The 26,492-nt window shown below is 38.5% G+C and overlaps 1 protein-coding gene across 1 annotated transcript; it reads left to right on the top strand.

The window, feature by feature from the left end:
* The first annotated feature begins 868 nt into the window (after nucleotides 1–868).
* Nucleotides 869–25,349, top strand: LOC136254288 (membrane-associated transporter protein-like). The gene is made up of 2 exons (XM_066046956.1): nucleotides 869–937; nucleotides 23,506–25,349. The coding sequence occupies exon 2, from the start codon at nucleotides 23,516–23,518 to the stop codon at nucleotides 25,193–25,195; it is 1,680 nt and encodes a 559-aa protein (XP_065903028.1). The 5' UTR covers nucleotides 869–937; nucleotides 23,506–23,515; the 3' UTR covers nucleotides 25,196–25,349.
* Nucleotides 25,350–26,492: the final 1,143 nt, after the last annotated feature.

Here is a 26,492-nt window from a genome sequence, read left to right as displayed (position 1 = left end):
TACATATATAGTGACAACCGCAGTGTTGTTATAGTTTACATGGTCTAAGTATGCTTTCAATTCAGGATAAATGTATAGTGTATGACACACCTGTGCTCCAATCCAACCTTCATGTAACTCTATCTAGTGGGTGGTAGGTGTGTACATGGAACCTAATATAGTGGTTAGATCAGGAACTAAGCATTTATGAATTTCATCGAAAGCTGAACTACAAAGTAAAGAATGTTTAGTGTAAGTTAGAGATCACTTAAACATTTTTATACCTTTGTGTTAGTGTGGGATATTATTTCAGTCTATGTGCTCCACCTATTGGTTGAATTAGCCTATTATACGGTATTCTGGCCATGGCTACATAAGGCTAGAACACAAGCAGTTGCAAATGTTTATTGCTATGGAATTCTGAGCTTGATGAATGGTATTGATGAACTTATCAAATTCATATGAATGAACTGGCTTACATATATACTATATGATAACTTTAACATATAAGTTTTGTATAGAAATGTTTTGTGGATTTTATATCAAATTGTCATGTTGAAAAAGTACATGTAAATAATATGTTTGCATGATTCATGATCAGCTATACAATGTTTATTTTTTATACTGTACATGTATAAGTACCTAGAGCTGTAGTACCGCTGTAGCTACCTACACTGTAAACAGACAGTTTTACTCGTACATATAAATGTTACATTGTAAGCATTTAATGTTGTAAACATAGAAATTTTATCTAGTGTGTCAGGAAGGAGGTGGAGGAACTTATGCACTATTACAATTGAATGATGTAAACAGTGAAATCACTGTCATTGTATACAACTGGCCTTTTTAAGGCAAGCATGCACAGTAAAATTGTCACATTTACTGATAGTGTCACCTGGTGGATAGCAGAAGAGAAGAATATTCTACTGATAAGCCTAGGAAGTTTTCAATTTGTATGGTGAGATAATTTATTACAGAGATGCTGCCGTGAACAATGTAATGATGTTATCTTATCAAGACACACGGTAGTGTGTCGTGCGGCCCAAGAAGCCGGCGCGCCACACAGTGAGTATATTTACAGGAAGAAAGTAAATGCGATTTTCACACCTTTGTAGCTCCGTGATTCCTTATCCGATTGAAACCAAAGTTGCTACAGAAGTGCCGGCTAGGTAGGGGAATCCACATTCCAAATTTGAAGAAAATCGCTCCAGCCATTTCCGAGATACGAGCGGCCAAAGTTTGGGTTTTTTTCTTCGTTTTTTTCTTCTTCTACTATACTTCTTCTTTTCGCACACTTTGCAAAATCCGCCATAAAACACGAATGCGTGCTTCACTAGGGCTGAAATTTGGTACACGTAAAGGGCTCATTAAGGCGAATCCCAGTACCAAGTCTGGAAGGAATCCGATGAACATTCACGGAGTTATGACCGATTATTTGCGTAAAATTAGGTCGAAGGTCTGTCGCGCCCACAGGGTAAACCGCTTGAAGGAATGAGCTGAAAATTGCTATGTAGATGGAGTAACTATCGTAGGAGTGCCTTTTTGAGGTTTGAAAGGAATCTAGTTTAAGGCCATCGAGATATGACACAAAACCCAACCTGTGTCAAAATTACGCGATCGATTTTTATGAATATAAAAACAATTAGTTTTCACGCCTACCAGGAAAACCGCTTAGAGCAGTGAGCTGAAAATCGGTGTGTAGCTGGAATAATTATTATAGAAAGTCCTTGCAGTAGTACAGAAGAATCGGATTACAAACCACTGAGTTATGATTCCAAAGCCAACTACGTGTAGCATATGCGAGATCGAGATACTCTAATAGAACAGTCACCCTAATAGAGCATTCAGCTACGTTTATAATTTACTCCATTACAGAACTATATTACATTGCAAGTTATTCTGTAGGGACTTCAGCTACAAACAAGTCACCCTGTAGTCAGATCAGCTAGAAGAAGGTACCTAATAGAGAGTTCAGCTACAAAGAAACCATCATGTAGGGAGTTTAGCTGCAAACAAATCATCCTGTAGAGAATTCAGCTACAAACAAATTGCCCTGCACAGAGATCAGCTAGAAGAAGTTACCTTGTAGAGAGTTCAGTTGCAAAGAAACCATCATGTAGAGAGTTCAGCTGCAAACAAATCTCCCACTAGAAGTTCCACTATAAACAGATCACCCAGTAGAGAGTTCAGTTAGAAACAAGTCATCCTGTAGAGAGATCAGCTAGAAGAAGTCACCTTGTAGAGAGTTCAGCTACAAAGAAACCACCTGTAAAGAGTTCAGCTAGAAACAAGTCACCCTGTAGAGAGTTCAGCTAGAAGAATTACATTGTAGAGAGTTCAGCTACAAAGAAACTACCATGTAGAGAGTTCAGCTGCAAACAAATCACCTTGTAGAGAGATCAGCTACAAACAAATCACCCTGTAGAGAGATCAGCTAGAAACTAGACACATTGTGAATGTAAGGAGTTCAGCTACAAGCAAATCACCCTGTAGAGAGTTCAGCTAAAACAAATCAAACTGCAGAGAGATCAGCTTCAAACAAATCACCTTATAGAGGGTTCAGCTACAAACAAATTACCCTGTAGAGAGATCAGCTACACACAAATCAACTTGTAGAAGATCAGCTACAAACAAATTACCCTATAGAGAGATCAGCTAGAAACTAGACACAATGTAAGGAGTTCAGCTACAAGCAAATCGTCCTGTACAGAGTTCAGCTACAAACAAATCATCCTGTAGAGCGATCAGCTACAAACAAATCACCCTGAATGGAGATCAGCTAGAAACAAATCACCCTGAAGAGAGGGCAGCTACAAAAAATCACCTTGTAGAGAGATCAACTACAAACAAAACACTTTGCAGAGAGTTCAGCTACAACAAATCAACCTTTAGAGCGATTAGCAACAAACAAATCAACTTGTAGAGAGATTATTTAGAAACAAAATCAACCTGCAGAGAGATCAGCTACAAACAAATCAGCTTGCAGAGATATCAGTTACACACAAATCAACCTGTTGAGAGATAAGCTAGAAACAAACCACCCTGTAGAGAGTTCAGCTTAAAAAATCACCCTGTAGAGACATAAACTAGAAACTAGACACAATGTAAGGAGTTCAGCTACAAGCAAATCACCCTGTAGAGAGTTCAGCTAAAACAAATCAACCTGCAGAGAGAACGGCTACAAACAAATCACCTTTTAGAGAGTTCAGCTACAAACAAATTACCCTGTAGAGAGATCGGCTACAAATAAATCAACCTGCAGAGAGATCAGCTACACACAAATCAACCTGTAGAGAGATCAGCTACAAACAAATCACCCTGTAGAGAGATCAGCTAGAAACTAGACACAATGCAAGGAGTTCAGCTAAAAGCAAATCACCCTTTAGTGAGTTCAGCTACAAACAAATCAACCTGCAGTGAGATCACCTACAAAAACGCATCTTGTACAGAGTTCAGTTACAAAGAAACCACCATTTAGAGAGTTCAGCTGCAAACAAATCACCCTGTAGAAACTTCAGTTACAAACAAATCACCCAGTAGAAAGATCAGCTAGAAGAAGTTACCTTGTAGAGAGTTCAGCAACAAAGAAACCACCATGTAGAGAGTTCAGCTGCAAACAAATCACCCTGTAGAAACTTCAGTTACAAACAAATCACCCAGTAGAAAAATCAGCTAGAAGAAGTTACCTTGTAGAGAGTTCAGCTACAAAGAAACCATCATGTAGAGAGTTCAGCTACAAAGAAATTACCCCGTAGAGAGTTCAGCTAGAAGAAGTCACCTTGTAAAGAGTTCAGCTACAAAAAGACCATCATGTAGAGAGTTTAGCTGCAAAAAATCACCTGTAGAGAGTTCAGCTGCAAACAAATCACCCTGTAGAAACTTTAGTTACAAACAAATCACCCAGTAGAAAGATCAGCTAGAAGAAGTTACCTTGTAGAGAGTTCAGCTACAAAGAAACCATCATGTAGAGAGTTCAGCTACAAACAAATCTCCCTGTAGAGAGTTCAGTTACAAAGAAACCACCATGTAGAGAGTTCAGCTGCAAAAAAATCAATCACTCTGTACAGAGTTCAGCTGGAAGAAGTCACCTTGTAGAGAGTTCAGCTGCAAATAAATCACCCTGTAGAGAATTCATCTACAAACAAATCACCCTGTAGAAAGATCAGCTAGAAGAAGTTACCTTGTAGAGAGTTCAGCTACAAAGAAACCACCATGTAGAGAGTTCAGCTGCAAAGAAATCACCTGTAGAGAGTTCAGCTAGAAACAAGTCACCCTGTAGAGAGTTCAGCTAGAAGAAGTCTCATTGTAGAGAGTTCAGCTACAAAGAAACTACCATGTAGAGAGTTCAGCTGCAAACAAACACCCTGTAGAGAACTCAGCTACAAACAAACCGCCCTGTAGATAGATCAGCTAGAAGAAGTTACCTTGTAGGGAGTTCAGCTACAAACAAATCAGCCTGTAGAGAGTTCAGCTACAAAGAAATCATCATGTAGAGAGTTCAGCTGCAAAGAAATCATCCTGTAGAGAGTTCAGCTATGAAAAGATCACCCTGTAGAGAGTTCAGCTAGAAGAAGTCACCTTTTAGAGAGTTCAGCTACAAAGCAACCACCATGTAGAGAGTTCAGCTGCAAGAAAACCAATCACTGTGTAGAGAGTTCAGCTAGAAGAAGTCACCTTGTAGAGAGTTCAGCTGCAAATAAATCACACTGTAGAGAATTCAGCTACAAACAAATCACCCTGTAGAAAGATCAGCTAGAAGAAGTTACCTTGTAGAGAGTTCAGCTACAAAGAAACCACCATGTAGAGAGTTCAGCTGCAAACAAATCACCTGTAGAGAGTTCAGCTAGAAACAACTCACCCTGTAGAAAGATCATCTAAAAGAAGTCACCATGTAGAGAGTTCAGCTACAAAGAAACCGCCATGTAGAGAGTTCAGCTGCAAACAAATCAGCCTCTACAGAGTTCAGATACAAGCAAATCACAGATCAGCTGGAAACAAGTCACACTGTAGAGAGATCAGATAGTATAAGTTACCTTGTAGAGAGTTCAGCTACAAAGAAACCACCATGTAGAGAGTTTAGCTGCAAGCAAATCACCCAGTAGAAAGTTCACCTATGAACAGATCACCCTGTTGAGAGTTCAGTTAGAAACAAGTCATCCTGTAGAGAGATCGCCTAGAAGTATCACCTTGTAGAGAGTTCAGCTACAAACAAATCACCTGTAGAGAGTTCAGCTACAAACAAATCACCCTGTAGAGAGATCAGCTAGAAGAAGTCACCTTGTAGAGAGTTCAGCTATAAAGAAACCACCATGTAGAGAATTCAGCTGCAAACAAACACCCTGTAGAGAACTCAGCTACAAACAAATCGTCCTGTAGATAGATCAGCTAGAAGAAGTTACCTTGTAGGGAGTTCAGCTACAAACAAATCACCCTGTAGAGAGTTCAGCTACAAAGAAATCATCATGTAGAGAGTTCAACTGCAAAGAAATCATCCTGTAGAGAGTTCAGCTGTGAAAAGATCACACTGCAGAGAGTTCAGCTAGAAGAAGTCACCTTTTAGAGAGTTCAGCTACAAAGCAACCACCATGTAGAGAGTTCAGCTGCAAACACATCACCCTGTAGAGAATTCAGCTACAAACAAATCGTCCTGTAGAGAGACCAGCTAGAAACAAGTCACCCTGTAGACAGATCAGCTAGAAGAAGTTACCTTGTAGAGAGTTCAGCTGCAAACAAATCACCCTGTAGAGAATTCAACTACAAACAGATAACCCTGCAGAGAGTTCAGCTAGAGTCAAGTCACCCTGTAGAGAGAATCCTGTAAAGAGTTCATCTACGTACAAGCATATCACCCTGTAAAGATTTCAGCTACATTTCAAGTCACCCAGTAGAGAGATCAGCTTCAAATTATCCTGTGGGGATTAATTGACATGTAATAAATATATGCTCTCTTTTTATATATTATGAAATCTTGATATATAAATAATTTGTACATTTACTGATAAAACCAGAATGAGTTAAAGTGTTTATAAAATCTGCTTCATCTTTTTCTTTTTCCTGTGGTAAAGAAAAATATATAGGTTGAAAAGGCCCAAAGCTGGCCATAGGCCGGCTTTGGGGTATACAAATACAAAAAGAAGTGAAATCTAATCAAAAACAGCCAAGCTGTAAAAAAAGGAGTGCGGCCCTTGAAAAGGCTATGGTGAAAAAAGATGTGAAATCCAAGGTGGCGGCCAAGAAATGGCTGTGATGGTAGGTTAATGGTAAAAATTTTAATAACGACAATTCAGGTGAATTTTGGTGCCGCTTGGTCAATTGGCACAAAATTCACCTGAATTGTCGTTATTAAAATTTTTACCATTAACCTACCATCACAGCCATTTCTTGGCCGCCACCTTGGATTTCACATCTTTTTTCACCATAGCCTTTTTGAGGGCCGCACACTTTTTTTACAGCTTGGCTGTTTTTGATTAGATTTCACTTCTTTTTGCATTTGTATACCCCAAAGCCGGCCTATGGCCTGCTTTTGGGACTTTTTAACCTATCTTTTTTTCTTTACCACAGGAAGAAGAAAAGATGAAGTAGATGTACCTTAAATATTTCTGATTTAATCAGTAAATGTACAAAGTATATATATATATAATACATATATTTATTACAGAACTGTCCATGGTGGTTTCTGTGTAACTGAACACTCTTCAAGGCAACTTCTTCTAGCTGATCTCTCTACAGGGTGATTTGTTTGTAGCTGAACTATCAACAAGGTAACTTCTTCTAGCTGTTCTCTCTACAGGGTGATTTATTTGTAGCTGGATTCTGTACAGGTGATTTTTTTGCTGCTGAGCTCTTTACAGAATGGTTTCTTTGTAGCTGAACTCTCTACAAGGTAACTTCTTCTAACTGATCTCTCTACAGGGAGATTTGTTTGTAGCTGAACTCTCTACAGGTGATTTGTTTGCAGCTGAACTATCTAGATGATGGTTTCTTTGTAGCTGAACTCTCTACAAGGTAATTTCTTCTAGCTGAACTCTCTACATGGTGGTTTCTTTGTAGCTGAACTCTCTACAAGATAACTTCTTCTAACTGATCTTTCTACAGGGCAATTTGTTTGTGGCAGAATTTTCTACTTGGTGATTTCTTTGCAACTGAACTCTCTACATGGTGGTTTCTTTTTACTGTAGCTGAACTCTCTACAAGGTAATTTCTTTTAGCTGATCTCTCTACAGGGTGATTTGTTTGTAGCTGAATTCTATACAGGTGATTTGTTTGCAGCTGAGCTCTTTACAGAATGGTTTCTTTGTAGCTGAACTCTCTACAAGGTAACTTCTTCTAACTGAACTCTCTAAAGGGAGATTTGTTTGCAGCTGAACTATCTACAAGGTAACATCTTCTAGCTGATCTCTCTACAGGGTTATTTGTTTGTAGCTGAACTATCTACAAGGTAACTTCTTCTAACTGATCTCTCTACAGGGTGATTTGTTTGTAGCTGAATTCTGTACAGGTGATTTGATTGCAGCTGAGCTCTTCACAGAATGGTTTCTATGCAGCTGAACTCTTTACAAGGTAACTTCTTCTAGCTGATGTCTCTACAGGGTCACTAGTTTGTAAATGAATTCTCTACATGGTGGTTTCTTTGTAACTGAACTCTCTACAAGGAAACTTCTCCTAGCTGATTTCTCTACAGGGAGATTTGTTTGTAGCTGAACTCTCTACAGGTGATTTGTTTGCAGCTGAACTCTCTACATGATGGTTTCTTTGTAGCTGAACTCTCTACAAGGTAACTTCTTCTAACTGATCTCTCTACAGGGAGATTTGTTTGTAGCTGAACTCTCTACAGGTGATTTGTTTGCAGCTGAACTATCTAGATGATGGTTTCTTTGTAGCTGAACTCTCTACAAGATAACTTCTTCTAACTGATCTTTCTACAGGGCAATTTGTTTGTGGCAGAATTTTCTACTTGGTGATTTCTTTGCAACTGAACTCTCTACATGGTGGTTTCTTTTTACTGTAGCTGAACTCTCTACAAGGTAATTTCTTTTAGCTGATCTCTCTACAGGGTAATTTGTTTGTAGCTGAATTCTATACAGTTGATTTGTTTGCAGCTGAGCTCTTTACAGAATGGTTTCTTTGTAGCTGAACTCTCTACAAGGTAACTTCTTCTAACTGAACTCTCTACAGGGAGATTTGTTTGCAGCTGAACTATCTACAAGGTAACGTCTTCTAGCTGATCTCTCTACAGGGTTATTTGTTTGTAGCTGAACTATCTACAAGGTAACTTCTTCTAACTGATCTCTCTACAGGGTGATTTGTTTGTAGCTGAATTCTGTACAGGTGATTTGATTGCAGCTGAGCTCTTCACAGAATGGTTTCTATGTAGCTGAACTCTTTACAAGGTAACTTCTTCTAGCTGATGTCTCTACAGGGTCACTAGTTTGTAAATGAATTCTCTACATGGTGGTTTCTTTGTAACTGAACTCTCTACAAGGAAACTTCTCCTAGCTGATTTCTCTACAGGGAGATTTGTTTGTAGCTGAACTCTCTACAGGTGATTTGTTTGCAGCTGAACTCTCTACATGATGGTTTCTTTGTAGCTGAACTCTCTACAAGGTAACTTCTTCTAGCTGATCTCTCTACAGGGCGATTTGTTTGTAGCTGAACTCTCTACATTGTGGTTTCTTTGTAGCTGAACTCTACAAGGTGATTTCTTCTAGCTGAATTATCTCTTTCTATAGTTGCATGAATTCCCTAGAAGGTAATTTCTTCTAGCTGATCTCTCTACAGGGTGAATTGTTTGTGGCTGATCTCTCTACAGGGTGACTTGTTTGTAGCTGATCTCTATACAGGTTACTTCTTTCTAACTGATCTCTTGAATTCTCTTCGGGTGACTGCTCTATTAGGATGACTGCTCTATTAGAGTATCTCGATCTCGCACTTGCTACACCAAGTTGGATTTCGTGTTATAACTCCGTGGCTTTAAGTCTGATTCTTCTACACCATTGAAGATCCTTTCTAAGATGATAACTCCATCTGTACAGCGATTTTCATAGCATTACCCCAAGCGGTTTACCTGCAGGCGTGGCAAGCAGTCGTTTTTTATTAGCTAATCTCGATTGCGTAATTGTTACACACTGTTGGTTTTTTCGTTGTATCTTCCTGGTTTTTAGCTCGATTTCTTTCAAACCACAAAAGGTTTGAGGTTCAATAGTTAACCTATTCACTCACCGATTTTCAGCTTCTTCCCATACGCGGTTTACCCTGTAGGCGTGACAACATATTGGTGTTATTTTTCGTGATTAATCGCTCATATCTCTTTGCCTGTTTATCGTATTCCAGCCAAAGTTGGTACAGCGATGCGCCTTTATACCCCCCCCCTTCTGTGTGCCAAATTTCAAGGCGATCGGATATGGCGTTCGCGTTTTATAGCAGTTTTTGTAATTGTGCGAAAAGAGGAAGAAAAATAAGAAAAAAAAACCCAAGAAACTAAGCCAATTGTTGAAGTCGAATATCTCCGGAACGCTAGAAGCGATTTCGCTCAAATTTGGAATGTGGAGAGCTGAAGGTGGAGGGAGTGTCCACAGCAAAAATCGTCTTGTTTCGTCAAGGAAGCACAGAGCTACGGAGGTGCGAAAATTGCGTTTTCTTTCTTCCTGTCAATATACTCACGGGTGTTACGCGCCGGCTTCTTGGGCCGCACGACACACTACCGTGTGTCTTGATGTGGAATATATACCTGAATTGTGTAAACCTTTCAGTGAAATATTCTTAAAGGCTATGTAATTGTGCATTGAACCCCAATTTATCATTAATCAGTATCACCTATATATAGCTCCCACTGTAAGGTGTCCATTGTAGTAAACCATTGTTAGCTCCACCATGAAACTGGAGGAACGATTGCTGCCTTCATGCCCTTCAAAATCACAGAAACATTCCTCACGATCAACATTTCAATTTTAAGGAAGGTGGTCACAATTAATCATAGCACCAATGCCAAAATTAATAATATTGTAGCCATTATTATTATATTGCTTGTTTCCCGTCACCTAGTAGAGCAAAGATTGATGCGGGGGGGAGGTGACTATTGATTATTAATTATACAGTTGACTCTTGTTGTTTAAGTACAGTCAAACCTCTCTAATCCAACACCTGCACAATCCACAACCTTCTCTAATCCAACCACAATGTCATTTACCAACACTTTTGCATAGAAAACAACCTCTGTAATTTGACACCTCTGTTCTGACACAAAAATTTGATTCCCTAGACTTGGAAATACATTGTTTTCGACCGTCGTAATCCAACTGAGAATAATAGCAGCATTAAAAACAATCACAGAAAATAATTTTAAGCAACCAAAGCATTTAATTGGTTGACAATTATAGAGAAAAAGCTGTAATACTTTCAAATTCTAACATGTTAAAACTGTTGTGTGATTTGTTTCACCTGTAATTTACTGTATAATCTGAAGATATTGTAGAATGTCGGATTACAGAGGTGACTTGATAATCCAACAACCTCCTTAATCCAGCAAAATTTATGGCTCCCATTGAGCGTCGGATTAGAGAGGTTGACTGTATGTGACTGCTCTATTAGAGTATTTTGAGCTTGAAAGGTGCAAACACTGTGTATCCACGCACCCTGTTGAACAAGAGTGGCAGGTCTCCAGCCCATTAGTTACTCTTTATATGCACAGCTAATACATTTACATGCCTTTACACTTGGTCACCCTGTGCCTTCCTCTGTCATGAAATAGTGCATTCAATTTGATGCAGGTGGTGATGGGAAACAAGGAATAAAATAATAATGGCGTATTGTGCAGAATGATGACAAAGGATGGCAGCTTGCAATGTTAGCCTGCATGTATTTGTGACTGCATGTCAAGTGGTACATAATAATCTTTATTTTTTGTACAAAACTTTTTGTGATAAAATTTCCGTGTAAAAATATTTTCATATGATTTACGTGAATGACTGCTGTATTAGAGTAGTTTGATCTTATGTAATAAAATTCGTATAAGAAATTTTTGTACAAGTTTTGCATACAAAAATTGTTAATTTTTACGAAAAAATAAGTAAGATTATGATGTGTGATGGAGATGGCTATCATGAAACCAGAAACACAATCATAGTTGCTGTTTACACAGAAATATTGCTTACCACATTGCAAAAAGTATAATCCGGCGATCATTTTGTGCTCCACACAAATAATGTCTGATTCATTAAGTTCTATTCAGACATTTTATCCAGGATTGTTAAAAAGTATGCATATTTAATAAAGCAAATTAATATTTGGCAAAAGAAATGGACAAATTAACTTCAAGTTACGGTACGATGTGTTTTATAATAAAATCAATGGATACATATGCTGTTAGTTAGTCTGGAAAGGATCTGAGACTTCTCACTATCTGGTTGAACAATGTCAAGAATTTAGCACTTTACCTTATAACTATAAGTCTCTTTATGATGGATATGTTTAGGTCTTTTATTTTCCTGTGCTTTCAAAAATGTGACCATGTCTAGAATGATGACAACAGATGACAGCCCAGAACATGTAGCATATACATGCATGAATATATTTTGCAGAATTGAAGCCACATAATCATAAGGTTGTAGTGAATTGGCAATGCCTAGCATATGATGCAATCATGAAGATACACTCATTGGTCTATGATTTTTTTGTTACTGTAGCTACACCATGGAAGTGATGATGGGTACTTCATGGACCATGAATCGATTTAAATTTAGTACTTTGAACGGCTTTCAGTACATGCATGGAGTCTGTTTCATAGGTCAGCAATCATCATGGTGGCTTACACGTACCAACATGGCTATCGGCTTAGTAGTGCTATTGAGAATGGAGAGAATGCTTACGAAATTAAAAGCTATAAAAGAATGAGGCAAGGAAGACTGAAGCTTTTTGTCAGGTGCTACACTGATATTGATGAAATAAGTGTGTTGCTGTATAAACACAACTATAGATAGTAAAGACAAAACATTGCATATAGTAAGTAAGCCAATTGTACATATGTAGCTAACTCTTTAACATTAGGACATCACAAGCACTACAATGCAGACTTGTAGTTATATGCCTCACATTCAGAGGAGGCAATTGACAGTAAGCAATAATAACAATTTTTACCATGACAGATCCACGCATATATGTAGCTAAAAAAAAAGTTTTCATTTTATATATGCCATTTATGTAATGATGCATGTATTGCTCTCAGGAGCCTACATGCAGTTTTTCCTTTGACACATATACAAGGTTTCAGGAGATATGCACACTGTAGAAGAGCCTAGCAGTGGAATTCGCGTGTGTGTGTGTGTGCGTGTGTGTGTGTGTGCGCGTGCGTGCGTGTGCGTGTAGGCCAGTTCAGTGACTACAATTGACCATAATAATTATGTTTTATGTATATATAGTAATTCATTATCTAGCAGTCAGACTACTGGCTTTTGACAACCTGTAAAATTAAAATGTCATCAGCATCAGGGAGCTGTGCCACCCAGACCCCTGTATCTACTTTCCAGTGGACACTCCCTTTGAAATAGGCACGCCCCTTTTGAGAATCCACCAGACCCTTCTCCTACAAAAAAGCCATATAGTATGTAGCTAATCAAATTCTTTAAAAGGCCATTATGATGTACTTCATTGTCTTATAAATTAAGACCATAATATTATATACACAAATGGACTTATTTTTGAAGGACTTATTTTGAGGTTAAAAATGAGAACTGATTATTGAAGCTTAATTGGTCCTATAAAGCAATTTTGGACTTGCTTCATGTGTCCACTATAATGAAGTGGTCTTATTGAGGTGGTCCTGTATAGAGGTAGTCTATAGAGGTGGTCTTTGTAAAGAAGTACAATTTTATGAAGTTTCGACCAATCATTTCAGTTTTTCAGTTAATTTCCGCTGAGTTTCAACTTTCAATTTCTACTGCCCATAAAATATATATGAGTATATATGTGTAGCATGAAATGCTCCGACTTATGTTCACCTATATTGTAACCCCACTGTAGTACAGGGTGATCATGAGTTAACTACATAGGGCCACACCAGTGCATGGTTAAACTGAACATAAATCATTCACTCAGTACACATATTACAATACTAATGACAAAGAACTGTTGATAGGTGATGATTGGTATTGATAAGGTCAATCGTTTTTTCTAGGTCGAGGTGTTACTTGCAGCAGTGCATGCCTTTTTGCTGCATGAATGTACTCCAGTTAGACACTCTCCCCCTAGGCCTGTCCCCTACACCTACATTCTAGTCTATTATACGAGTAGTACTATTATATGAATGCATGGATGAATTTACATATCTAAGGCAGTGTACTACCACTACAACTTGTACCACTATATATGCAGAGAACTTCTTGTGGATTAGGGCTAGTCAATTTTGCTTCTATAAACACCCATTGTAGCTACTTCTGGCAATATTGCTAGCAAATCACCGTGACCCAAGGTTATATGCCACAGGAAGTTATAACATATATAAAGTGTTGAACGTTAAAGAGTTGTAGCATAACGTGACTGCGCCAAAGTTATCATATGCATATAAAATTCAGTAATGTTAAATCACGTGCACTGGACAAATTAAAAGCAAAGATTTGTACAACATACCGGAAGTTAGACAACACTCTCTCCTATACAAATATCATGAACTCTTTCTTATTAGCTAAACCCAAATTGATATTCAGATCTTTCTGGCTATAACTATCACTGAAAGAGAGTCTATACAGGCTAGCTTTACCACAGGGTGGAGGAATTGCACGATCAGTTATCCAGTTCTAATGAAAATTCATGAAATCGTATACCCGATTGCTCTATTAGAGTAGTCCGGCTATAAAAGCATGCGGGCGATGACGCGAACCGCTAATCAATGAAAACCGTAGGTTTAATTAGCTAGACTCCCGTTAATTATATTTAAGGTTCACCTTTCAAGTCACTTTTATCCCTGCCAGGTCACTTTACTTCATCGCTGAAAAGGAACTCAGTTGAGAATTATAATACTGGCGTATACTGGATGGTGCCGTCAGTGAACAGTGAAACAAGCTCGCAGTGAAAGCATTGCCGGGGCAACCGTGACTACTGATATTGAAACATCCTTGCTTGAAGTAGGTTGCGATACAATGCTTAATGTCTACACGTGTCTGCATAATTTTGACTAAGGTATGGATGTACTTCCGGAGCGCTAAGGATACTCGTGGCGCTTTATCAGTAATGTATGGCTACAGTAGTCTATGACCTTAGTGACTTTGTTAGGCGGGTTGACAGCTAAAAATTGACTCCGACCGGCCGAAACTCTGATATAGAGTGTACCAATGAAACGGTGCTAGAGGTATGCCTTCCGTGCAACTTTCAATTGGTCCCAAGTACACCTATGTGCTTTATGACCTCATTACTAGCCATACGTGTTATAATAAGGCCAAATTTTTTGGTGCCAGCGGCCCTATTAATAGGCATTCCAGTACAAGGGGGTGTCAAGTAGGTATGCACTGTAGGGAGATCTGTGACCGCGGTCAATCTTGACCGGCTGAAATTTCACTTTGACCTGTGACTAAGAGCCTTTTTCAACCTTTGACCGGTGATCTAGCGATGATATTTCAGTACTTTTCGATCGTGGGTTGGAAATTTTCACCCTTGACCTTTGACTTGGCATGAATTTGGTGTTTTGACTTTGACCGTGGTTGCACATATACCTATAGTGAGTGCATGTATGTCACCCCCTTGTAGTATCCAAGATTTTCAAAAAAATTCTATGTATATTTCCCAATAGAACCCTGGTACAAAATAACAATGTTTGTTTAATTTTGGAGTGTTCCATCATCCGAGCTCCAAGGGAATGAAAATCGCTATGGGGTTTGTCCCCACGTTGATCATCATGAAAAACTTCGTTTTATTGTGTGTGCTACATCTAAATAAGTTTTGTCGTTTTGTAATCTTTTAAGTCTTGTATGTAGAGTACTTTGAAACTTAAAAAAAAACATACTGTAGGTTGGAAGGTATTCACTGGTACTTACGTAATTACTTTGCTTTCAGCTACACAACGATGGCTGTGTCACCAACTCAAAAGTATAGCTAAACCACTTCAAAGATAATGCCATAATTGAAAGTACAACTCCACTTTAGGTATTGTTGCATCATTGTGACACCTCCACTTTAGTTGTTTACCTTTATAAGTTGTTAACTTGATCTTTTTACTTATTGAGATAGCCAATTCCTTATGGGTAGCTACTATTGTCATGACAAGTGTTGCAGTAGGTGAAACATATTTGCTTACCACAAGGAATACAAAGATTGCTGAGATCCAATAAAGTCTGAAGTTACCAGGCTTTGCACCCTCCAGTGCCTAACTGGTAATGTTGATAATAAATATATACTCTAATTATATCTCCTAACCTGCAGCAAGTTGCTAGGTGACTTCCTAATTCAATTGTTTTCCTTTTAAATGTATGGGGAGCCCTGAAAAAAAAAGCACCTTTTGTTCAGTTTTAAACCATTGTGCATGCTAACATAGCTAATTCCAACCCAACAAACTATAATTTATATTTCTGAAATCAGCATTCACTACTCTATCTATTGAGCATATAAAAAGTCAAAATTGGACTGTAATGCCTACAAGGTTTCACTGTGTATTTTAATTTCAACCTTGATAGTTTGTAGCTAACACATAAACTGTTTTATAATGTACATCACTACTGCAGTATTTGTGTTGAAGATACACTGGGTATATGTGACCCGGTCTGCGAAAAGGGCTCTTATAGCCTTTCCAATTATCCATGTTTGGCTAATCATAACTCCTAATCTACTAAAGCTATCACCATGTAATTACACCCACAGCTACTGCCAGGTTAGGGTTGTTGAGTGACCAAATTGTAGGCTTGTACCATATTCACCAGTCAAGTTATGGGTTACCATATATATGCAATTGGAAAGGCTATAAGAGCCCTTTTCGCAGACCGGGTCACATATGGTGGTTAGGATACTCCAAATTAATTCTCTTTCCTGCATTTGGTTACTGTCGGCTCCCATATTCTGATTATTCTTGCATATTGTACAGGTTCAGCAACTAAGAGCCATCTTGTAACAGTGTCAGGAATTTCTTACTCTTCTAAGACTGCTACAAGACATTTTATTGATGTGCACATGTAGACGTGAATTATTTCATCTTTACTGATGGCCAAACTCACATTTCAGTAGTGCTATCAAGTCTACACAAATTCATGTTTGTGAGTATTTTTGCAAATTAAAAAGGAAGGTACAAGCTTAACCATGCTTTATACAGCTTTTTATGTTTGTGCTGGACTGCTGGACAATTAATGGTTTGAAGGGCTGTCAATCTTACAGTGGAATAATGGAAATGAACCTCCCACCCGCATGCAAATATACCAAGGGATGAAACTTGCAAAACACGGTTTTCATGTATTTTTTTAAATCCATAGAAAGCGTTGGTACTAAATAGCTAGCTGTATGTAACCTCAAACATTTAATTTCACAAACTACCATTACTTGTGAAATTGAGAAAGTTTTGTTTCTCGAAAATTTCCAGTTATATGGTAGTTTTTAGCTATTCTGGTTTTTACGACAACATAGTTTGATTGAAGTAGTGTAGTACAGTTTTGCTTGAACAAGTTAATGTTGTGCTACTTCTAAAACCCAGGTGCCCATACAGCTAACTAGCTCATCAGGAATTAACCAACTATGTATTTTATTATTTAGCCAATAGGTTTTTGGTTTTATAATGATCATTAATTTATTTTAATTTCGGATTTTGTAATTCATGAAATTTCTGTAATTCTTCAATTATGTTGCTATGTACTGCTAAGGAAGTGCTTGTTATACAAACTACTTTTAACAACATAATATGCACAGAAGTCTAAACTGTTTTATAATTATTTTGACTGTTGTGTTTTTCCCACAAACTCTCTATAAAACCTCAAAGTTGCTCTTACTTTTTGTTCGTGTACATAAAGGCCCCTTTCCCAACCTGAAGGGATAGGCTATTCCTGGTAGTCTACAAGGCCTGCACCATTGTTTTTCAGTTGTTAAACGTCTGTAAAACCCAAATGGAAGGTAATTTACAAAGTCTGAAAAGAGTTGCCACACCCGTATTACAGATCACCGAAAAGAAACCACCTTAGAGGCAAAGTTTACCTGTGCAGAAGTTTAATACAAACTTCATTTCGCTTTTACTTCTTATATGCAAGCTGCTTTTACCATTTAACGATTTTTCACACTAGTGCATACAGACAAACATAGCTAGATAGGTACACACACACACACACACACACACACACACACACACACACACACACACACACACACACACACACACACACACACACACACACCACACACACACCACACACACACCACACACACACCACACACACACCACACACCACACACACACACCACACACACACCACACACACACCACACACACACACCACACACACACACCACACACACACACCACACACACACACCACACACACACACCACACACACACACCACACACACACACCACACACACACACCACACACACACACCACACACACACACCACACACACACACCACACACACACACACCACACACACACACACACACACACACACACACACACCACTCTTTTACGAAAACAATTTCAGTAAACCAAGTGCATGCACACACACACACACACACACACACACACACACACACACACACACACACACACACCACACACACACACACACACACCACACACACACACACACACACACACACACACACACACACACACACACACACACACACACACACACACACACACACACACACACACACACACACACACACACACCACACCACACCACACCACACACACACACCACACCACACACACACCACACCACACACACACCACACCACACACACACCACACCACACACACACCACACACACACCACACACACACCACACACACACCACACACACACCACACACACACCACACACACACCACACACACACACACACACACACACACACACACACACACACACACACACACACACACACACACACACACACACACACACACACACACACACACACACACCACTCTTTTACGAAAACAATTTCAGTAAACTAAGTGCATGCTCACAGCCGGCCTTTGGCCAGCTGTGTGCACACTCCTGGTTTAAAACTTCAGTTTCATGCCAATACCTTGCGATAGCCAAGTCTCCAGGCGTTTAAAATCCAGAAAGGTTTCTGAGAGCAACTGACCCCACCTTGCATGTCATGAAGTAAGCGTAAGAGGGTTAATATTAGAACTGGGTGGTATTGAAAAAATAGCAAACAGTATGCCTTCTGTAAAAAAAGATTATGGCATTACAAGCTAAATGTCACAGTATAATGTAAAACCCATTGATATTAAGCTAGCAACCATTGAAATTACCTCAATAAAAGCACCAAAACAGTCATCAGAGTTTAGTTTAGAAAATTCAGCAAGGGGGGCCTTTTGACTTATCACTGATGAAGGGGGGCAAAATATAATATTAAAAATTGCTCTGGTAAAACAAGTATGCGAAACACATGAGGAAGCATGTTTTGAAGCATGCTTGGGGTCTGGGGGCATGCCTCCCCCCAGAAACTTTTTTGAAATTTTACCTGTTGTGAGATCGAATTTGGAAGCAATTTTGTCAAAGATTTATGAAAAGGCATGTTACTTCTATCATCTATCAACTTGATTACAATTGAGTAGTGTATCATACAGTATAGCTAGGTCATTATAGGATTATTGGTATATTATTGCAAATTGGGTATTAGGCTTTCTAGACTGTAAGGGAGATATAGAGGAAGCTACCAGAGTAAAAATTACCACTGAACATTTGAAAAGAGTACTGTAGAGCCATTCATACAGGACTTAAAATGTAACATTGCATGCTGTTTTAGCTCCCAGAATATTGTAGCTACTTTCAATATTTTTAATTCCAAGAAAATTGCAGATATTGAATCCAGTGAATTTAAAACTTATAGGGAGCAATCACTAGAAACATTGCTACAACATTATGGAGTTCCAAAGGCTGCAGTTACACCAAATGGTGACCATTTTACAAAGAAACCACTAATCTCCTCAGATATCCAAACTGAGTGGAAAACATTCAGGCATTACTGCTCAAGACAACAAGTAAAGGACACCAAGGCAAAACTGAAAGAGCTGAGCAGTCATGAAATGCTTGCGACTATGTTCCCAAATTCAAATGTGTTGGCTAACTTTTGCTTAACCAAAAAAATGTGACCGGGCCTGCGATAATAGGGCATGTGGGTACAAACTACACCCTGTCACACAAGGGATCATATCTCTTAACATATACTATTAATTCACTTGTTTTTAATGTGTGAAGTTTAAACTAAATAAAGGATCATTGTGTATATAAGTCAAAGGGCTTCTCAAGGTCAGTAAAATGAATATTGTTAAAGACCAGACTGTAAAGGTCTTAAAGGGTTTCTATGAAATGGATTCATCACTCAGTAGTTCCACAATGAAAAACTTAAGGGCTTCTACCCTATAGACTTATTACACTGTAAACTTGACTATTTGCAGCATCTATTCCTAAAAGCACACGGGGGGCTAAGGGGGAGCAAACAGATTCCAAAAGGGGAGGGTGGGGCTAAAATAAACCACACTGGCCATGGTAGTTCAGCAAGTCTCAGGTATAAACTTGCTTACATAGTTTGGCTAGCTGGCTACATCAGCACTGCCTACGAACATTGTCACATGTCTGGTTACTCTCTAACTATGGGATGAAACATGCCCACAGGGAGGCCATACTGCCCAGATATTTAGTTGGGCAGTATCATATCTGAATATCGCAGTCTACTGGTATTATTGTACAGTGCTATGCGTTGTAGTTGTAATGCAACGGTTAGGGGTTTGCCTGATAGGTACACCCAATGCCCAAGGACACACATTGAGGGCACATATTATATGGATGGGAAGACATTGAAAGCAGCCTCTGTCAGCAATTCTAATTCTTGTACATATGTACTTGTATTTTTTTGTTTGCATGTGTTCAAGTTTTATCAGTTATTTATGTTAGTTCCCACATTTCACTACATAAGCAAAGTTTACAGTTACTTTGCAGCTATGCATGAATTCTGTATAGCATTAGTATGACCAAAGGTTAATAACAAGTCTTGGTATAACAATTGGCTTAGGGTTCCAGCGATAAAAAGTGAAACTAGCAACAGACTATCGTAAACACAATCACAGCACTACTACATAGTGTACTCACCATTACTATCAGTAGATGACAGCTGTATCTGAATTCTCTATGTCCATAGTCTAGCTGCTGTGTAGAAGTTTTGGCAGAGGTGTATATTGGCCAGGGGAAAAAACCCTGTCCTGCAAGGACCTGCATACGGCATCCTATGTCACAAACAGGTGGGATATCTAGAGCTGGGGGAAAAGAAAACCTAGCTCCTGGCCCACTGATGGTATGAGGTGTTTATAGCCAGTGGAGACTGAGGTACTGTAAGGTACCAAGTGCACGCAGGGAAGCTAGACAGTAAGTGAAAACTTTGAGAAACAGGGTGGGTGGACAGTAAGTTGTTTTGCCTCTAGGTTTGACAACAACTACAAACTAGTGCTGTGCTTGAGCTTGTGCAACAACTTATTTATTAGCTGTGGTATACCAGAGGAAGATGGAAGCAGTTTAAATGTTGTTAAAATGAATTATTCAAAACATTTGGTTTTTTGGATACATAAAATGTGGGAACAATGCAATGAAGTGTGGCATCATTGCTTGTTCAGAAGAAACATAGTTGACTAGTCCAAGAATCGCTAGGAATTAAATAGAATTTCAGTAGATTTTTCTGGAAAACAGAAAGCTTCTACAAAAGAAAGTACATCATCTTAATTCTTACACGAAGTGCAATCAAAAGAACTTTTGATTCCCAGCAATCCCTGCCATTTACTGGTTTTGTATTGCAACTGTTGGGATTCATGTGATCGATATTCCATACAAAACTGTGCAATTAACATAATGTTTTCAAGTAACACCTAAAATGCTTCTGCTCTCCATTGGCCATAATTATATTGATTAGTGGTGGGTGCCATTCCCTACACTGACTATCCTACCCTATCCTTGTAGGTTTAACTGCATTAAACCTTACATTATGAGATTGATCAAAAGCTGCCAAGCTTTGAAACAAAGTGCAGTCCCCAAAATGAAGAAAACTGGTGTGAAATCTAAGGTAGAGTCTAAGTTGACAACCAAAAAATAGCTGTAATGACACATACCATTTTAAAAGTATTTTGGGCTTTTACACATCTCGGCTGTTTTGATGTAGGTATCGTTTCTTTTTGCAATTTTCAGTCACGAAACAAGTCATAAGCCAGTTTAGGTACTGACTTTTTACTGGTGTTTCTTAAGAAGAGAAAATTTTTAACATGAATTACGTACCTGTATGTAGTTGTGATGAAAAAAAATCATTTGTGTGTACCAATTACCAAAAGAGCAACTTGTAATGTAGCTCCTGTAAAGTGACTTGTTTGTAGCTCATTATGAGCCAAATGCTCTACTGAGTGACATATAATGCACTTGATACTCTCTAGAGTGTGACTTGTAATGTAACTATCCATAGGGAGACAGGGAGACTTGTAATGTACTACTATATATGTACTCCCTACACACAAGGTCTAATAGGGTCTCATTCCTGATATTAATGCTGTACAAGGCCATTTTGTAAAAGGTCACCTTTTAACATAGGTAAGCAGAATAGTTTTGTATCAGTGACCTGCCTGCCCTCTAATGTCACATGCTCATATTAATTTAGGTTATAGTAATAACATCACTACTTTTTTTATTATACATATTTTATGTTTTATGCTCAATACCACAACACTGTAGTAAGTGTACACATACATAGGTGTCTGTGTTTTGGCTTTAGTAGTAAATTTATTCCTCACCTGGTTAGACCAGCCAAATTGAATTGTAATGTGGGTTACTGGGTGAATGTGGTACCATCTGCTGAAGTTGATGTTACAGTAGGTAGACCGTACTTCTGACAATATGACAGGGAGCACATGGGTGTTTTCTATCACAAATTGTTATATTGCACGCTTTTAAAGTATTGAGACATTATAGCTAACTATAACTTATACATAGCTATCTGTACATATACAAACTTTAGTTATTTGTGTTTGTTGGGTGGTAAAGGTTTTTCTATTGAAGTAAGGTGATCATGCAATAATTACCATGTCATGTATGTGGTAACACCAGTACATGATCGGACATGTAACATTCAAAACGTTCATTTTGATGTGGTTGGATTTGTTGTATGGTAAAGCTTAGCATTGTATTGCAAATATATCATTGGTACAACACAACTTGTAATACTTTCACACCTCAGATCAACACAGTTTGTTATTTTTGTTTTTTAAAGCTTTACAACACATGTGCTGAAGGTCTATAGGACACCTGGTCCTACAGCCTGTTTAAAGTTGTTACATAAAGCGTGTTTGAAAAGGTGGTGAAAGGAGAAAAAATTCCTGAGCAGCCTCAAACCTGCAGCCATCCGATTAATGCTCAAACGCGTACAAGTGTCTGCCAGGCAGTCAGGATATTTTGTCCTTGTCAATTTCATGTATACGTTAAGCCATGATATACTACTGCGAATTGACACCCTGTGCTGTCAGCGAAAAGAAATGAGAGGACAAAGTAAGTCCCATGACGTGTACATTGCAGTATGCCAAAAGGCACCTGCTGGCCTAACAGTGAAAATATCAAGCCTGTAGTCTTAGCCATTATTCACTTGTCTGAAAGCTTGAGTAAGGCAGACAGCTAGTCAAGCAAGCAGTAGTAAATAAGTTAAACAATAAAATCTCATTGAAAGCATTTTGAGACACTCTTCAGCTTGGTTATACCTAACAAGGTGCCATGAACTCAAGTTAGTGTGAGGCATACACCCGTCACAAAAAAATGTCAATATGAAAATAAATGCCTTGATATGGCTTCGATGCAGGATTTAAGAAGATAACAAGCAGCATCAGGTTTTTTGATTCAATTATTATTTGTGCTTCTCTAATGGTTGTATTTTATTTTATTTTGCTTTTAATGCTATATTTGATGTTAGTTTACTAAGACTTTTTGTATAAAACCTTTTCTCGCATGTAATGATGGCAGGATTTTAGTCCCCCCCCACCCGTACATGTACCCAATTGCTTGATATAATTGAGAAAGACCACAACATTTTGCTGAACTAATGTACGTAGCTAACAAGTTGGCATTGATAGGATGAACAATCATGAATCCCTGGCTTGAAAGCTAATATAGCTGTGCTATAAACGTGTGCCTTTCTTTGTACACACATCTCTGATTTTTAAATGCATTGCTCAAGTGTGATCCAATGGCACAATGTTTACAAATACAATATAAGTGAGTGAGCTAATGCATATGTATTTATGTTGCAGATTATTTTTCATATTGGATTTAGGTATGTAGATTCTTGGAGTATTAACATATTTTCTCACAGGTACAAAAAAATGGTGTACAAACAATTGTCAATATTTCGGCTATTTGCCCTAAATGCAATGTCTGGTTGCATTGATCTGGTGTATGCTGTGGAGGGAGCCTATTTTGTACCAGCAATTTTTGATAGCGGAATTTCACACATATATGGAGCAATGTTGATATCCATCAGTCCTTTTGTGGGAATAATTTTGCAAAGTTACATGGGAACAGCTAGTGACCGGTGTCAGTGTTTCTGGGGAAGACGAAGGCCATTTATATTAGCACTAGCAATCACTTGTCTGATTGGTCTATTGTTGTTTCCTTTCACTGAAGATATAGCAGATTTGATTAACCAACATGACCTTCAAGAAGCAGTTCTTATTGTATTAATTGTTATCGCTACTTTCTTTAGTGACTTTAGTGCTGGTTCACTTCAAGTTCCTGTAAGAGCCTACCTTCTTGATGTGGTACCACAAAATAAAACAAAAACTGGAAACATTATATACTCGATATGTGTCTGTATAGGAGCTGCTATAGGATTTGGCATTGGATCTGTAAAATGGTCGTCCATTTTCACTTCCTCAAATGACTTCAGTTTTCAAGTCAAGTTTGTCTGCATTGTGACCTGTTTCTTAGTAATTTTGTGTGTCGTTCTAACACTATGTAGTGTGAAGGAACAAAACCCACACGAAATCATTGATGATGTGGAGCTTAATCTTCTAGATGAACATTCTAAAGGAACTCAAACAGACTTTAATAGTTCACTGTATGGAATAGGCATAGACACCATGTCTATTGATGAAATATTTAATCGTTCAGAGAACTGTGATTTTGTAACTGTTAAAAATGGATCAAAATTTTGCTGCTCTTGTTTTGGAAACTTGTTTACTTCAATCAAGGGTAATTTCATTTTTATGAAGTACATGTCTCTGTCAATGATCATCTTATGCATAGCATTCTTCTTTTCTCTGGTTGGTTTGTACACACAAATATACTTCTTCACCACTTACATGGCAGAGGTTGCTTATGATGGTGACGTCGATGCTCCTGATAATTCTACAGCTTACGAGAACTACACTGATGGTGTAGCATTTGGATCACTAGCACTGGGGATTGCTGCCATTGTTGCTTTGGTGGTGTCTTTGCTACTTGGACCCATCATAAGGCTAGTTGGGATGAGGCTTACACTCGTGACATCATACATTCTACTAATGCTACAAAGTGGTGTACTGATTGTTAGTCATAATGCTGTAGTTGCAGCAGTGCTTGCTCCAGCTATTTACATTTCACTAATTGTGATATTGGCTATCCCATTCATATTGGTATCCATTTACGAAACTAAAGGATTACTGTTAAGAAAAACATGGCCATACCCTAGTACTAACTTAACTGGAAGAGCATGTTCCGTACTGTGTATTGCTCTATTCATGGGTCAGGCCTTTGCACTGATTGTTAATGGACCCCTCATTAATTTATATGGTAGTGCTGAAGCTGTGATGATATTAACTTGTGTGACTTCATTTTTGGGTGCTGTAACTGCTGGTTTTGTAACTGTACCATCTGATAGCAGTAAAAAAGTACAGATAGGTTCAAAGATGGTTGATGCTTCTTGTCAGACCACAAATGACCGACTACTTTTGGGTGTATCAAACCCTTTAGCTTTACATTGTGTGGATGAAGACTTTGATGATGAATTAGATGACACCCTGTAGTACTGCAACACAAGTGTGTACATTAATATGTGTATAATAATTATTAAGAGAATGTGTATAATATTGTTTCACTAAAACTTCCTTAAACGTATACCACATACTGATATCTATGTACAATGCAACATTTGAATAACTATTAATAAAATCTCTGGTAAAGGTATTTAAAACTTGTAATTCATCTGCACGTTTGTGTAACTTGTATACATACAATACGTACATAAAACATAGTTACTCATCTTGCAGAGCTTGTGACATAAGTTTAACAAAGTGATTTATTTGGTCAGTTTTCTGTTGCTTTGTGTTGAACTATTGTTTGATGCATCTGACATACACAATATTATATAGTTATACAACGGCCACGAGTGTTCTGCCTGATATAAATGCACGAGCCTGAGGGCCGTTAGGCCCGAAGGCAAGTGCGTTTATACAGGCAGAGCACGAGTGCACGTTGTATAACTGTTATGTACCACTCACCTAATAGGTGGGGAGAGTCTCACAAGACAGCTGTAACACTTATAAAGGCCAGGTTTCTAACATCGATTGTGGGTAACCAAGCCGGACGTTGCGATGACGGTCCCCCTGCAGTACTGCAGCCACCTGAGATATTGAAAGCTAGTACGCTATGGGTTATATCACTAACCTGCATTCGCTGTTCGACTCTCATTATGTAGTGCTCAACATGCCAGTGTGATCACTCAATCGCCATATAGACTAAGCGCCAGACTAATCGCCATAGTGATTCCCTCGAGCGAAAAAAAGTAGCTAAATAGACGTTTTAAGTAAACAAAACCGAACTACTAAACGATACTAGTCTAATTCTTACTATGCACACTGGCTAAACTCGAATCTGGTGGCATGACAAAACTGGTTACCACAATCGAACCTAAAGGTTAGTATTATTTAGAATATATTTGTTTTATTGAGTCATTGTCGAAGTGGACTACAGTTTAATCTGGGCTAAGATGGCACCAGACTAGTAAGGTGTATAAGTACGTTTATATATATATATGTAGACTAGAGTTGTGGCCACCCGTGTTGGCTTTTTCGATCGCCATTGGCTGCTTGTAAACATTATGCGTATTGGTAACGTTATGGCCCACAATCGACCTTTACATGTCAGGCTATAAAAGAATTCGAGTGATCTGTGAAGTGTTCTTCCACCTATTAGGTGAGGTGTCGTAGTGGTCTTCGCCACCGGCACTTGTGCTATACTGCACAAAACCGCAGCCAGTGCAATATCTGTATATTGCACTGCGGTTGGTGCATTATAACTTATAATGCACTCGTTGTGGTCTAC

Source organism: Dysidea avara, chromosome 4, assembly GCF_963678975.1.
Source record: "Dysidea avara chromosome 4, odDysAvar1.4, whole genome shotgun sequence".
NCBI classification, from domain to species: Eukaryota; Metazoa; Porifera; class Demospongiae; order Dictyoceratida; family Dysideidae; genus Dysidea; species Dysidea avara.
The sequence above is the reverse complement of the archived record's forward strand: the minus strand, read 5'-3'. Positions and strand labels throughout refer to the sequence as shown.

Bases quoted from the DNA above. Each gene is read 5' to 3' on its own strand.
- LOC136254288 (XM_066046956.1), top strand. From the start codon at position 23,516: ATGGTGTACAAACAATTGTCAATATTTCGGCTATTTGCCCTAAATGCA.